This window comes from Trichomonas vaginalis, chromosome VI (genome assembly GCF_026262505.1).
Source record: "Trichomonas vaginalis G3 chromosome VI, whole genome shotgun sequence".
In the NCBI taxonomy this organism is placed as follows: Eukaryota; Parabasalia; order Trichomonadida; family Trichomonadidae; genus Trichomonas; species Trichomonas vaginalis.
The window spans coordinates 553,612-567,864 of record NC_067208.1 but is presented as its reverse complement, the minus strand read 5'-3'; the positions used below and the strand labels follow the sequence as shown (position 1 = coordinate 567,864).

Below are 14,253 nucleotides of genomic sequence, written 5' to 3'. Positions count from 1 at the left end.
AAATATATTATATTCATATTGAACAGTATTCTTTCCAGTAAAATTGTCTTTTTTCAAAGAGCCCATAGAAAGTTAATGACCTAATTTTCCCTCAAATCTTTGTTCTCAATTTTCCGTAGAGCTCAGAAAAGATATTGATAGATTCCGTTAAATCATTTTTAATCTTGATGTTCCATAACAACAGATACAGCAACAACGGCGAATACACAGCCCTCATCAGTGGCAACCGTGCCTTCATTAAAGTCGATGCAGTTGATACAGGCAGCTACAACATGAGCAACAAGGCAAAACTTGTTGCACGCGTTGGTCCACGCCATTCATTCATGAACCACTCCACCGAGTTCGGTCTCAAGGAGCGCCCACAAGGCAGATTCGATTTCGAGTACACAGACCCAGAGCGTTCTTCATTTGTCTGTGTTCTCTTCAAGAAGCACCTCTTTGGTGGTGACGAAGAGCTTGGTGAGATCGAGCTCCGCCTCAGCGCATTCGAGCCAAACACAGTTGTCAGCAAGGAGTACACACTCAAGACACCAAGCAGCAAGCACATTCCATGCCGCGTCCGCCTCAGTGTCCATCTCAGTGAAGACGGCAGCAACGCCTTCTGCGCCCCAGCAGGTGGCAAACTCCTCGCTAACCCAGAGATCCCACACAAGACAACTTACTTCAACTAAGACTCTTTACTTGCTGACTTCAAACTTTTGTTTTATTATTATACTTGTTTATTATATTATATTATATACTAAATATTATTTCTATCCCTTCTATCCTTAATTCGCAAAATCTTTTTCCATTCTATCTTTTCTTATTTCTCATTAATTTTGGAAGATTTATTAAAGCTCATTAAAAACCCTAAAAAGTTTGCACATCCCAAACGATCATATTATACTACAGTTAGCTCATGATTATGACTTAATCAAATCACTTGTTAAAAAATTTAAAAATAATAAAAATTTTAATTAATTACCATAAACTTGATCATTGAATTTATGAGTGTTGCTGTAATGATTGATATTTCAGCAACACATATTTCGATTTTAATATTGAATTGCTTTTTGTTGGGCGTAGATTGTATTGTTAAAATGAATGTGTTCCCGAAACTTGGATTATGTTTTGGGAACTATTTTAATAAATTATTTCAAAATGGATATTAATTTTTTTGCAACATCATCTAATCTCGAGCACGAATCTTCAATTATGTTGATAAATCAAAAGTGAATTTTTTAAATGAATACTGTAAAAATTATTTTTTCATGAATTGTGCCCTAAAGAGGAGTATGTTAGTCTATTCTGTGATAATTTTAGTAATGTATGAGATAGGAAGTATTATCATCAGTTTTGCAGTGAATCATGTGAAAAATCATTCTGAATACTTTCAAAAATCTGGAGTGAATGGATATTTATAATATCGACTTGTAGATAAGAATATAATCTGATTTTGGTCATATTTGTTCATATGGGTTTTCAAATATTTTGTAAATTTTTCAAATATGATATTTTCAAAAGAGCTTAAAATTCAAACCGTCAAATTCAATTATCAGAAATAGTATCGGAACAAATGTAATATACCATAGGTATATTAAAATTTACCAATCAATTAAATTCAATAAAGGAGGATAGTAATAAAAAATACGAAAATAAATCAGCAATCAATTTCCAATATGAATTTCCGGTTAAATTATTTTTAAAAATTGAAAACTCAAAAACTTGCTGAATTTACGAAACCTATCAATTTCAATTTTTTGATAGATTTACATTTTCTCATTTGATTTAACATATAATGATAACCACAATTTTATTTACATGATATCAAAATTTTAGGGAACGAATGATATAAACTTTTGTGAAACTCTCACAAAATTGATTTTTTGATAGCCTGTCAAAAATTTTGAGAAAACGAAGTTTTCTTATGATTTATTTCATTATTTTAGATGTCATCAGCTAGATATAACCACAAGATGGAATCCCCAGTATACAGTCCATCATATGATGCTGCCGAATCCCCATCAACAGCAGCTAAGAGAAGCAGGCGCTTTACCCCAGAAGAAGACGCACTGATCAAAGACTTAGTAGAGAATAAAAAGATCAGTCCTTGGAGTGAAGTTGCAAAGTACATACCAGGACGCACAGGACCACAGTGCCGTGATAGGTATAACTCATATCTTTACTCTTCAACTTCATCAAAATCTTGGACAGCAGCAGAAGACAAAATAATTGTCGACAAGTACAAGGAATTTGGACCAAGATGGGTTCTCATCAGCCGCTTCCTCCCAGGCCGTAACGGTAACAGCATCAAGAATCGTTGGCATAAGGCCTTAGTCAAATACCATGGTATTTCTCATAATTCCGTCAAGCAGGAGAGAAGAAATAAGAATGATAAATTTGGCGTAACATCTCCTGGATCCCCAGCTCCAGCTGAAAAGAGTATTGAGCAGGCTCCAGTAGCTGAACTCGATAATGTTACCCAATCTCTTATCAACGATGTTTTCTCAGCATTCGAAGTCGAAGTTGATTCGTGCGATTTGTTCAATAACGACTTCGAAATGTTAACATATTTTTAAATTGTTTTGTTTTTATTAATAAAGTACTTATGTATAAAATTAATTTAATATACTTAATACTTTTATGGTAACGAAACGAGAAATTGTGGATACTTATTGCATGAAATTATGTAATGTATTCCAATTCTCTTATTAGTATGTATAAATGTAAATATCTATCACAATATATTTGATCGCATCATATAATAATATCTGAAATTTTTTAATTGCCAAAACAATCAGAACTATTATTGAGCTGTTTATAATAATTAAGCGAGCCTGTACAATTGGATGCACAAACTAAACAATATAAGATGCTTAATTCGTACGTAGCTATTGCTATTATTTTGCCATGCTATGGAGAAGTAAAAATTATAAACGTCACTTTTCTTTTATAAAATGCTCAGTGGAATATATCGCTCTTTTTCAGCCAAACTCAAATTTATTGCTTCTGCGGCTAATATACCCCATCCTCAGAAAGCACACTTTGGTGGTGAAGATGCATGGTTTATAAACGAGAAGAACAACACAATTGGTGTTGCCGATGGTGTTGGTGGCTGGGCAAATGTTCCTGGAGCAAATGCCGCAAAGTATGCAAAAGATTTAATGAAGAATTGTTCAGATAATTCGCATTTAAATACATCTCTCGAAATCCTCAGAAAAGGATACGATTTAATGGATCCGAAATTATTAGGATCTACTACAGCGGTTATCGCTGCAATTCGTGATTCTAAAATCGATTTAATAAATCTCGGAGATTCTGGAGCTTCTTTGTTCAGAGGTGTCAGAACGATATTCGAAACTTCCCCCCAAACGTTCAGCTTTAACTTTCCATATCAACTTGGTACGCATTCAGAAACTGTACCCGAAAATGGAGACAGAAAATTACTTGAGGCGCATCCTGGCGACGTTATTATATTAGCAACAGATGGTGTCTACGATAATGTTTGGGCTTCTGATATAGAAAGAGAAGTTAATAGAGCAAAGAAATTAAGTGTTCCGCAGAAGATTGTAAAAGAGATTTCTTCCGTAATTGCTGATATGGCTCATAAAAATGGTCTCAATACCAGATACGATTCGCCATTTGCTGCCGAAGCAAGAAGAAATGGCTATGGTGGACAAATTGGCGGCAAATTAGATGATGTGACGATTGTTTCTGCTATGATTGTTAATGAATAAATAAAACACTTCTTAAAAATTAAATTTGTTTGTTTTTATTTACAATGCGTTTTAGTTTAGCAGAAGAGTAAGTGTATATCGATTAAGCAAGATTTGTGCGAGGTGTTGATAACAGGTGACGAATCAATATATTTGTTGTAAGGTATAGAGATGATTTATTTATTAAGACTCTTTAAAAAGAAATAATATGTAAAATAACCAACTTTGTATGATTTAAAGTCCACAAATGAAAACAAAATGGTGGAAAATAAAAGATTTGATAAAAAGTTTTTTGTAAAAAAAAAATAAAATAAAAGATTCAATTTCTCAGATGATTATCGATATAAATGGAAAAATATGCAAAGTGATAAGAAGTGAATTGTTATATAGAGCAGATGTTTTAAGTTTTCAGTATAAAAATGTATCTTACAACTCAATAATTCTGAGAAATCCAAAAGTGACAAATAGTTTTTAAAGTCAAATTAGAATTAATTTATATTTATAAATTTTTCATATTGCCTATTATAGCTTTTTCCATTAAGCGGATGATCTTTTTGTTGTTTTTACGCCCATTAACATATCGGAATTTGTTGGTATTATTATGCATGGTTGTAAATATATAATTTTTTTTCTCAGATAAACTAATTTAAGAGAATAATTGAGTACTGCCATCAATATTTTGCTATCGAAAATATAACTAAAAACGCTATGTTATATAATATTTAAAAATATTCAATATAATTTACAACGTTGATTTTGAGAAATGCATTCAAATACTTCAAAACAACTATAAAGTTAATGAATTTGATTCATAAAAACATCGATAGTGAAGAATATGATGCTTTAATGAGCTCGATTGTAATAAATACAAAACAGTTTTTATTAATAAAAATTAAGCCAGGTTTATCTAAAGATATAACCGAAATATGCTCAAATAATGATAAAATCATCTACAACAGTAAAAATTCTCAATTCTCTCAATTAATAAATTTCATTACAAATTAACCAAAATATAATTACAATCTGATTTACATAATAATAATTATTTTCCGATACTTACAGTTGACAGTCAATCCAATAATTTTGATTCTTATAACTCATAAATGAAGTAGTTAATAGATATATTGTGATTTTATACGCTGTACTAATCTATTACTAGGTCTTAAAGGATTAGAAATCATTAACCCATAAAAAACTATCAACTCTAGTAAATTTATATTAAATACAAAGCTCAATTATACTAAATAGAAAGCTCATTATTTGTTCAGGTCTTAACAAAAAATGAAAAGGAGTTGAATTTTTTGTGAACGAGGTATTCGTCAAGTAGACAGAATATTCATTTGAAAAACAAATATGTATTTTTTGAAAGAATCAGGATGCTAAAAATCAATTAGATATATTTAAATTCTTATAGGTTTCAAACAATATATTCAAAAATATCTTCTGAAAAATTCGAGTACGTTTTTATATTGTGAACCTTATAAAATTTTAAAATCATCATATTATTAAAGATTATACAATGTAAATTAAATATGAAAAGATCGAGTAGTGTAAAATTAAATTGAAGAGTTTGATTTATTCTTTCAAAAGTTCAACTAGCGTTTTTACATACTGATCGAGGAAAACGTTTTCTTATTCTGAAGCATATATTCATTAATAGTGTTTTCCGTAACGTTCATTTCGAAATTTATTATCCGTCATTAATTAACTAATCTATCTCTACATCTTTTTGTCTATACATATCCATCAATTATTTGATTGTTAATTTTGCAAGTCTCATCACACTTTTCAATGCTCGATTTTTAAAAACTGTTTAAAAATGGAGCTTATATTGAAATAGTGTAGAGACTAAAAATTACCACAGACTATTTCAGAGGATTGAGTTGCCACTGAAATACAGTTGATAAAGGAACTGGGCACAAGAGATTGGGAAGTTATTTCACAAGAAATGAAGTCAAGATCAGCAAGACAATGCCGTGAACGCTGGAATAATTATCTTTCGCCTAACCATGATCATGGACCATGGACGAAAGAAGAAGATGTGTTATTGGATGATTTAATCATCAAATACGGTTCAAAGTGGACAAAAATTGTCCAACATTTTCCTAAAAGGACAGCAAATGTTGTCAGAAATCGCTTTAAACAGCGTGCGCGGTTGATTGCTAAAAATAATACTCAGAAAGAAGCAAACAAATACCTTGCTGAATCTGAGAAATGCATCGAAAGTTTAGTTTTGTTTAATATAATTCAATCTCTCCCTGAAGATGAATTTACAGATCCTTTCGATTATGATAAGAATCCTTTTCAAGATTTGTTTTCGAAGTGTTATTAATTTAACCATGAATAAACACCATGCAATATCTTATTTTCACTCCTATTTCAGTCGTAATTTACTCAATAAGTATTTTCAAAAATCTTATTTTGTTAATATCATGATTTTGATAGCTAAATCATAAATGGTGCAGGAAAAGTAATACTGTCAAATAGTCGATTATTGGTTTGAAAATTTAATATGCAATTTTCATTTGACTGGAATTAGAAACAAAATTATGTATATGTTTCAACTATATGCATGATATGATTTTACTTTCTACTCAACAGTTTCATATAGGGTTGTTAGATTCCCGACGATAGGTGTCTTGGAAGATTTGCCTGGTGTCATCATAGTGTCTTTAAATCAAAAATTTTATTTTGGAGTTAGTTTTATTGATTTTTCAATAAAAAACATTTCTAAAACAAGAAAATAAAACGATAAAATATTTATATTTTATATAAGGATCTTATATATTTAAAATAAATATCATTTTATTTTTTTCATTGGTGTCTGTCAAACCATAATACACTATTCAAAAATTCAATGTGTCTTGCGGTTTCAAAAGACACCTTCAAATTGAACGATAGCACAGACACTATTGAATTTTACCCATTTTATATAGTTTTTACCCTTTTTATTTTTAAGAATTAATGACTGAAACAGCCGTTTTGCTATGACCTCAATCACTTTTATTTATTATTTTAAATATTATTTAATTTTATTATTTGAATAGGCCAACTTATATTTGAGAAGCTCAATTTGAGACCACTTAATACATTGAAATATCCTAAATATTGAAATATTAAAAAGTGTATTTCAAAATATTGAAATTATAAAAATTTATAATACTGAAATTGAGACAAATTAATAAATTCAATGTGTTTTTTTTGAAATAACTCTCAAATATTATTTTTTTGTTTATTTAATGATGAATAAATATGATTGCTTTAGTCAATCATAAAAACTAATTTAAGTTTAAAATAATGAAAGGATAATTTGATCGTTTTTTAAAATACAATTATTTTTGATGATTTGCTAGAATCTTTGAAAAGAATATAATATAGGTTCTATTTTTGTAAAATTTATCCAAATCATGTATTACATAAATTACGATTAAAACGATGAAAGAACCAAAAAGTGTGTTTTGTGTTTTGTTGTTGCGTGTTGGATGCGGGATCCTGTTATTTCCGAAATCGACAAAAAATTTGGAAATTTAATTTCCGAAATCGAAATTATATTAATGTTTTTAATATTCTTATATCAAAAGGATTAAAGTTCATTAAGAGAAAAACAATTCTTCTTCTTCAATCTATTGGCACATTTATTTCTACACGCCAATAAGGAAGGGAAAATTATAAGACACCATGGTGTCTTCAAAACGCTAATTTTTGATATTTTTAACAACCCTAGTTTCATATTTGTTCTAAAATGTTTTATTCTCCAAATTGATCATGTTTTTTCTTATTTACTCTATGCATATAGAAAAACTTAGATACCTCGCTTCCAAGGCAGTTTATTTTAATGTGCCACAAGCAAAATAAGATGACAAGCTATTTCTGTTACCAAATAAACATGAAAATTTCAATAATATTGTTGTGAAACACACTAAGTTTAACAATCTCACCAAAATAGATTTTGCACTTATGTTTATTAACCAGAGTTGCATTTCATATTTATTTTTCTTTTTAGCAAAGTTGGAGTTATACCGTAATAAACAAGATAATGATTAATAGATGATTTCTTTTAAATAATCTCATTTCATTTTCGAATTTTGCTCTGATCGAAATTGTCAAGAAATAATTATCAGAAATATGAGCCAAAAACATGTTGTAAGAGATTACTGTTACAAATTATGCATATGTATTAGGTTCAAAGTATAATAATTCAGCAATACAATTTATTGTTGTATACATTTGGATGATATCAGTATGTAGAAGGAATGTTCATACGTGAATACTTATGTATTACGATATGTAACAATTAGGCAAGTTTAATTCATAGACCAAACGAAGTCAATCTATCGTATCGATAATTATTGCAAATTTTGCTAACTACTAGATATAAATTCAAATGGTGATGACATTGATAAAGGTCGTGTACTAAATAAACAACTTTTCCGAATGGTCGGATAAAAATGTAGGATTTCACAAGATTTTGAATAGGAGCCCAGTATCAACAGCATAATGCAGCAACAAAACAACATAAATACAGATCTCATGCTAAATATGTCGATATCTTTTTTTTTTGAAGAAGATACTGATACCCATTGATAAGACATGTATTTTAATATGCAAAGAAAATGCCAGCGACTCTGGTATCCTCTCAAATATCTGAAGATAGCACGAGAATTTCGGAAATGTGAAAAATAATTCTGCCAGTTTATTCTAAAAATACAATATTCATAATTGAGATGGAACTACGAGTAATAATGATAAATTTTGAAAAAATGCTTGCAAAGAAAATCTTCAGAAATCTGACCACAGCGTTTACAGATTTCTGCATGCTTGAAGGACAATAAGGAACATAAGTACCTCAAAGATTTTGGTATAATTATCAATTGAAAGATTTTCCTCTTTGTTTAGTCGCTGATCAAAAATCGGCCATCGGCAGAATTTCACTTCTTATGTTTATTATAAATAGGATATTGTATACATCACGATTTTAAAATCGAAATTACCGTTTATTATTTATGAGGTTGATGCGTAAAACGGTTTGACACAACCATTTCACATATCCGATGTCAGATAACAAGACTGTATTCGTCGGCAACTTAAACTACAAGACACAGCCAGCACAAATGGGCCCAGCTTTCGAGAAGTTCGGCAAGGTCGCTAAGGCTCGTGTTATCACAAGAAGATTCCGTGGCCAGATCATTTCCCGTGGTTTCGGCTTTGTTGAGTTCGAAAACGCTGCTGACGCTGCCAAGGCTATTGCTGAGTGCGAGAAGACTAAGCTTGTCATCGATGAACGTGAAGTTAAAGTTGTCGCCTCCAAGCCACCAGTCAAGAAACCACGCTTAACAGCCTTCCTTGGTGGAGTTCTTGATTCCACAACTGAGGAGCAAATCCGCGCTATCTTCCCAACAGCTAAGGAAGTCTCCATCCACCCACCAAATAACAACCGCCGTGGTTTCGCTTTCGTCAAGTTCGAGACAGAAGATGCCCTTATGGCCGCTATCAAGAACCTCCGCGAAACCAAGATCGGAGAAGCCACAGTCGTCATCAGAATTGCTCACCCACAGTTCCGCAGACCATCCACAAGAAGGTACCGCCGTGCCCCAGCTAAGACTAACCCAGTTAGCGAGTAAATCTCACAGTTAACTCTTCGAAGTACCCTTCGATTCCCAAACCGATGACGTTAATTAGATTTATTTTAGAATAAAATATAATCTTGTATGTCACAAAACAATCTTACGCATTTTAAAGATTTTTTTGAAGATTTCATATCTTGACAAATTCAATTACTTGATTTCGGACCAATTTTTTCTTATTTTTGCAAAAGATGCATCCAGACTTGAATGAAACACATAATAGAAGTCAATAATTTTTTGGCATTTTTTTCCTGATTTTTCTTCTTCACTCGTTATTTGCTTCTAACCTCGAAAACCCTAATATACACATCATACATAGTTCAACCATAATAAAGTTATTTCAATTTTATACTCTTTTTATCAAAAGATTTTATTACGCAGTGAGTTTTAGCATAATCATTACGTTAAATAATCACACAAACAATATACGTTCATTTTCAATCATTTTTAAACAATCTCCAATCCGATACTTTCATCGATTTTTTATTTCTTTTGATTTTGTATTTAGACTTTTTATGAAAAAAGCAATCCATGATATGATGATTCCTAAAAACTTTTTAGAGCAACAGCTGGTTAAGCATGTGTTTTATGGACAGGAAGCACTTGCCGCTGCTTTTACTGTTTTTTTGGATCATAATATCTCGGATAACATTTTAAGCTCCATAATTTTCTCAAGTGCCCCAGAAACATTCACTCCTAACACAAATTGTGAAAATTATACTAAAGTTCGATGGAAAGCTCATATTGCAAGAAGTTTCATCAATAATTCAGATTTACCGCAAGAATTTTATCATTTAATCATAAAAAATTTAAAAGCCCCATGGGCATCAGAACTATATGAGATCCTTTCTACATTTGAACCAGAAGATATCGTTTCATCAAACGCGATCAAAGTTTTATCACAAGCATATCATCAAAATCAACAAGCATTCGCATCAGTAATCCCAACAGTTGACTTTATTCTGAACAATGTACAATCTAAAGAACTCTTTAAAAAGATGAGTTTTGATACATTCGCGATGAAACCTTTCTTAACAGAACAAACAGTCCAATCATTCGATGTTTCTACACTTACTAACTCTAACCTTCCTTCTTTCTTCAATAACTTTTTTTTACTTAAAGTTCCAAACGTCCAACAAATTCTTCAAAAACTCATCTTCTTCTCAGAACCAAACATCCAACACTCCGAATTATTCGAACAAGGCTCACACTTTCAAATGTCTAACACATGCATCATCAAGAAACGAAACTTAGTTGATCTTATCCTTGAGAAACCACTTAACATGTTGAATTCAGGCAATTTCAACTCATATTTCGAACAAATGAAGAAATTTCCAGATCTTATTGGTCCCATTTTCATTTGTTTCTACGATACATACAAAAACTCAGAAGAATATATCGAATTCATGAAACATCTCACATCATACAACAGTCCATGTAACATCATCAATCGAATTGTTAATGATTCAATCATTACTAATTATGTTAACGAAAACACAGGTTTAGAAATTGTTTCATCAGACTTTCATTACTCATCAGTTTCACAATTACTTTTTCCACGAATTCTCCATCTTGATCTTAGTTCTCTTGAAGATCTTTCACAGCGTCAATATTTTTGTATCAGTGATTCAGAGCGTAAATCCGATTTCGCATTCATATTCGGATACATTGCTCTTACAAATGCATTGAACTTCATCACACAGAAAACACCTCTTTATATTGGTGATCTTTTAGTTATGATTGAAGACGAAGAAAAGCGAAAATCATTAGTTGTTGACTTATTCTCACTTATCTTCCTTCGTAAAGACAACAAATATATTTGTGATGTCAATATGGCCGAACAAATTCTTCTTTGTATTTCAGGTTTTCTTTCAGATGAAGGCTTCATGAAAAGTGCAACTGGTCGCTTTTTATTCACAAAAATCTTAGGTTCAGAAACTCTTGAATCAGCATTAGTTTCTACACAAGAAGGTGTCATCAAGATGTTGAACATGAATGAACCAGACATTGCATTATACATGTCTGCAAACATGCCAACACTTTTCAACATCGTTAAGTGCATTGTTTGTGAAGAATCGACAATATATGATAAACCAGATATATACTTTGTCGAGAAGTTCTTTTCACGAGGTATTTTTGGCGAATTGAACATTGACTGTGTATCTTGTTCAGAAGCCAAAATATTATATGAACAACGAAAGAAACAAAATCATCCACTTGATCTTATTCGTTCCGAATACATCAAAGAATGTCTTGATTCATTCAAATACATCGGCTACTTGTGCATGAACTATGGTGGCCACTTCTCCGATTTCATGCGATATCGATATACATATTCACGATTAATGCGTCGTGCTAAGATCCAAAAGAAAGGACGACTTCGTATTCCAGAACTTGTCCAGATCATTGTTGAAACATCATATCTCACTGAAGAAGAATCATTACGTATTTTACTTGGTGAACATTCATATGAAACCATTTTAGCACATGAAAATGTTTATGAAGTCAATTCATACTTGTTTGAGCTTATCCGCAAGAAATGCGAAGTATGTGCATATTGTCTTCTTATCAATAATCCATCAGCTGCTAAAATCGAAGGCAATTCTCCTCTTAAACGATTGTTTTTGCAGAAAGAACCAGATCCAGACTTTGTTGCACTTAGTGATTCCGATTTTATTTCTAAGTTTCATACTGAGAAACCACTCGATTTTGACGAAATGAACGATCTTTTCTTCCGACGTCCAGAACTTTTCACAAAAGAAGTTGAAAATCATTTTGAAGAATTTACACCATTCGAAATTTCTCAATTTCTTCCATATTCAGATAAAACATCATTATTTGGACTACAAAAACTCGGCATTACATCTATGAACATCACAAACATCTTCAATTTCCTTCTTTCAATTACAAACCATTCTCTTTTGCAACAATTTATTTTAGATTTCAAACTTGAAGATGAATTTTGCCATTTCTTCAGTGGTTACATTCCAGATCATGTTTTTCATATCTTCAAGAATTCATCACAGTTTCTTTATCGTTATTTATATTCACTTCCTCAAACTGTTGTTGAAATTGTTGAAGAAGAAATCACAAAAATCCAGTCAAAATGGTCAGTTGATTCCAACAAAAACGATATTCGTCAAGAAGATGACAAATTGAGTCTTTACAGTTGGTATCTTCGTGAACGAAGGAAATATGGTCAACAAATCTCATCATTGAAGACATTGATCATTAAATCACGCGATTATAGTCTTATCAAAAGTCTTTCAGAAGAATTCTTTCAGACATTTGATATCGACAATAGCGAAGACGAATATGAAGTTTTCCTTTTACTTCGCGAACTTCGAATTCTTAATGATTGTAAATTTGATGCTCTTCTTCGGTTTGTTTCACGTTTTGTTTGTTCACGATATGACATTGTTTACAAGTTGAGTGATCACAAGAAACTGATTGACATTTGTTTCAAGATCGATGATCTTTCGACACTTGACATTCTTTGTAATGCATTCTCAGTTAGTTTTACCCCATACGGCGAAGAGTTTTCTGTTATCTGTGCTAAACTTTCATTATCACTTCAATCCATGGGTCTTCTTCAATGCCAATCTAAATCACGAGAATTTGGTGAAAAGATCATCAGTACAATGATGTCTAAGATGCGCATTTCTATTCCATCAAACATTGATTGTATTGAAACATTCAAAGAAAATATTTCTAATTCACCAATTCCACATTTCGAAGAATTCCATCCCGATATTATTTCTATTTCAGATGTATTATTACAACTTCAAATATATGATTGTGCATGTTCATTCTGTGTTATTCATCAACAGTTTGATCAAGCATTCGACATCTTCAACATTGCTGAAGGTGACTGTGACTTTTTCATTGATAATATTTTCACCCCTGCACTTAGTACATCATTTGAAACATGGAGTTGTCTTTGGTCTACATACAATCGACGTCGAATTCTTAACGATTTCGAATTCGAGCGTTTTGTTCGTAAAATCGAAAGTTATCATTGTTTCGACATCTTGATTGACATTTACAAGTCACTTAACATGTCAGAACGTCTTGTCACATTCCTAACTATCAGTCTTCGTAACAGCAAGTCATTCAACGAAGAAGTCAAAATTCTTAATGATCTTATCAAGTCAGTTGATGTTGTTATCAAAACACAAACATCATTATCCGAAAAGAAGAAATATGTTTTACTTAAGAACCGATGCGAAAACCAGAAACGAATCATCAACATATGCAATCAACGTGAAATCAGTTATTCTCCATCTATTTCTATTGTTACATCATCAGAAGATGCCATGTCTACATGTTGTATGCTTATGCGTTTATGCGAAGTTACTATTGTCCTTGACATTTCCCCAGATCTTGCCTCATATTTCACATTCGAAGACATTTGTTCACAAGTTGTTAGTAGTTTTCGTAAATCTAGTGAAGGATCAGTTGAACGATGGCTTAAGACACTTGGTAAGAAGTGTCACGGAATCGAATACGAACTTGCTATCGACATCATCATTTCTATCATCATTGACAGTCAAAGTCATCACGACGAAGAGAGCTTCAAGTATTTGACACAGTTCATCAAAGAGAACGTTTTCAGTGAATTTTGTAAGTGCAAAAGTTTCTGTAAGATTGGTAATCTTGACGAAGCACTTGCATCAGCTAAACTATGTCCAGAAACATCATCTAAAGAACTTTACAATGAGATTAAAATTTCATCCATCAAATTCGGTAACTCAGCAGTTGAATCTAAATGCAACAAAATCCTGAAAACATTATAATTTTATTATATTTTATTATATTCTATATTCTATTTTTGTTTGTTATTTTCATATTTATTTTGTAAATATATTTCAAAATATTAGTATTTTCAATTCATTCTTCTTATTTACTTGAGTCTTATCACGATATTTCAAATT

General features: G+C 31.4%; 6 protein-coding genes across 6 annotated transcripts; all 6 read left to right on the top strand.

The window, feature by feature from the left end:
- Positions 1-146: 146 nt before the first annotated feature.
- TVAGG3_0779220 (C2 domain (calcium/lipid-binding domain, CaLB) family) lies at positions 147-991 on the top strand (the record flags this gene model as incomplete). The annotated part of the gene is made up of 1 exon (XM_001323856.2): positions 168-671. The coding sequence occupies one exon, from the start codon at positions 168-170 to the stop codon at positions 669-671; it is 504 nt and encodes a 167-aa protein (XP_001323891.1).
- Positions 992-1,928: 937 nt separating this feature from the next.
- Positions 1,929-2,558, top strand: TVAGG3_0779210 (RNA polymerase II transcription regulator recruiting protein; the record flags this gene model as incomplete). The annotated part of the gene is made up of 1 exon (XM_001323857.1): positions 1,929-2,558. One exon carries the CDS (start codon positions 1,929-1,931, stop codon positions 2,556-2,558), a length of 630 nt encoding a protein of 209 aa, XP_001323892.1.
- Positions 2,559-2,926: 368 nt separating this feature from the next.
- TVAGG3_0779200 (phosphoprotein phosphatase protein) lies at positions 2,927-3,851 on the top strand (the record flags this gene model as incomplete). The annotated part of the gene is made up of 1 exon (XM_001323858.2): positions 2,937-3,716. The coding sequence occupies one exon, from the start codon at positions 2,937-2,939 to the stop codon at positions 3,714-3,716; it is 780 nt and encodes a 259-aa protein (XP_001323893.1).
- A 1,444-nt stretch (positions 3,852-5,295) lies between these two features.
- TVAGG3_0779190 (RNA polymerase II transcription regulator recruiting protein) lies at positions 5,296-6,682 on the top strand (the record flags this gene model as incomplete). The annotated part of the gene is made up of 1 exon (XM_001323859.1): positions 5,644-6,027. The coding sequence occupies one exon, from the start codon at positions 5,644-5,646 to the stop codon at positions 6,025-6,027; it is 384 nt and encodes a 127-aa protein (XP_001323894.1).
- A 2,052-nt stretch (positions 6,683-8,734) lies between these two features.
- Positions 8,735-9,423, top strand: TVAGG3_0779180 (RNA-binding protein family; the record flags this gene model as incomplete). Its single annotated transcript, XM_001323860.2, has 1 exon — positions 8,747-9,316. The coding sequence occupies one exon, from the start codon at positions 8,747-8,749 to the stop codon at positions 9,314-9,316; it is 570 nt and encodes a 189-aa protein (XP_001323895.1).
- Positions 9,424-9,834: 411 nt separating this feature from the next.
- Positions 9,835-14,115, top strand: TVAGG3_0779170 (uncharacterized protein; the record flags this gene model as incomplete). The annotated part of the gene is made up of 1 exon (XM_001323861.1): positions 9,835-14,115. One exon carries the CDS (start codon positions 9,835-9,837, stop codon positions 14,113-14,115), a length of 4,281 nt encoding a protein of 1,426 aa, XP_001323896.1.
- Between the last annotated feature and the right edge of the window lie 138 nt (positions 14,116-14,253).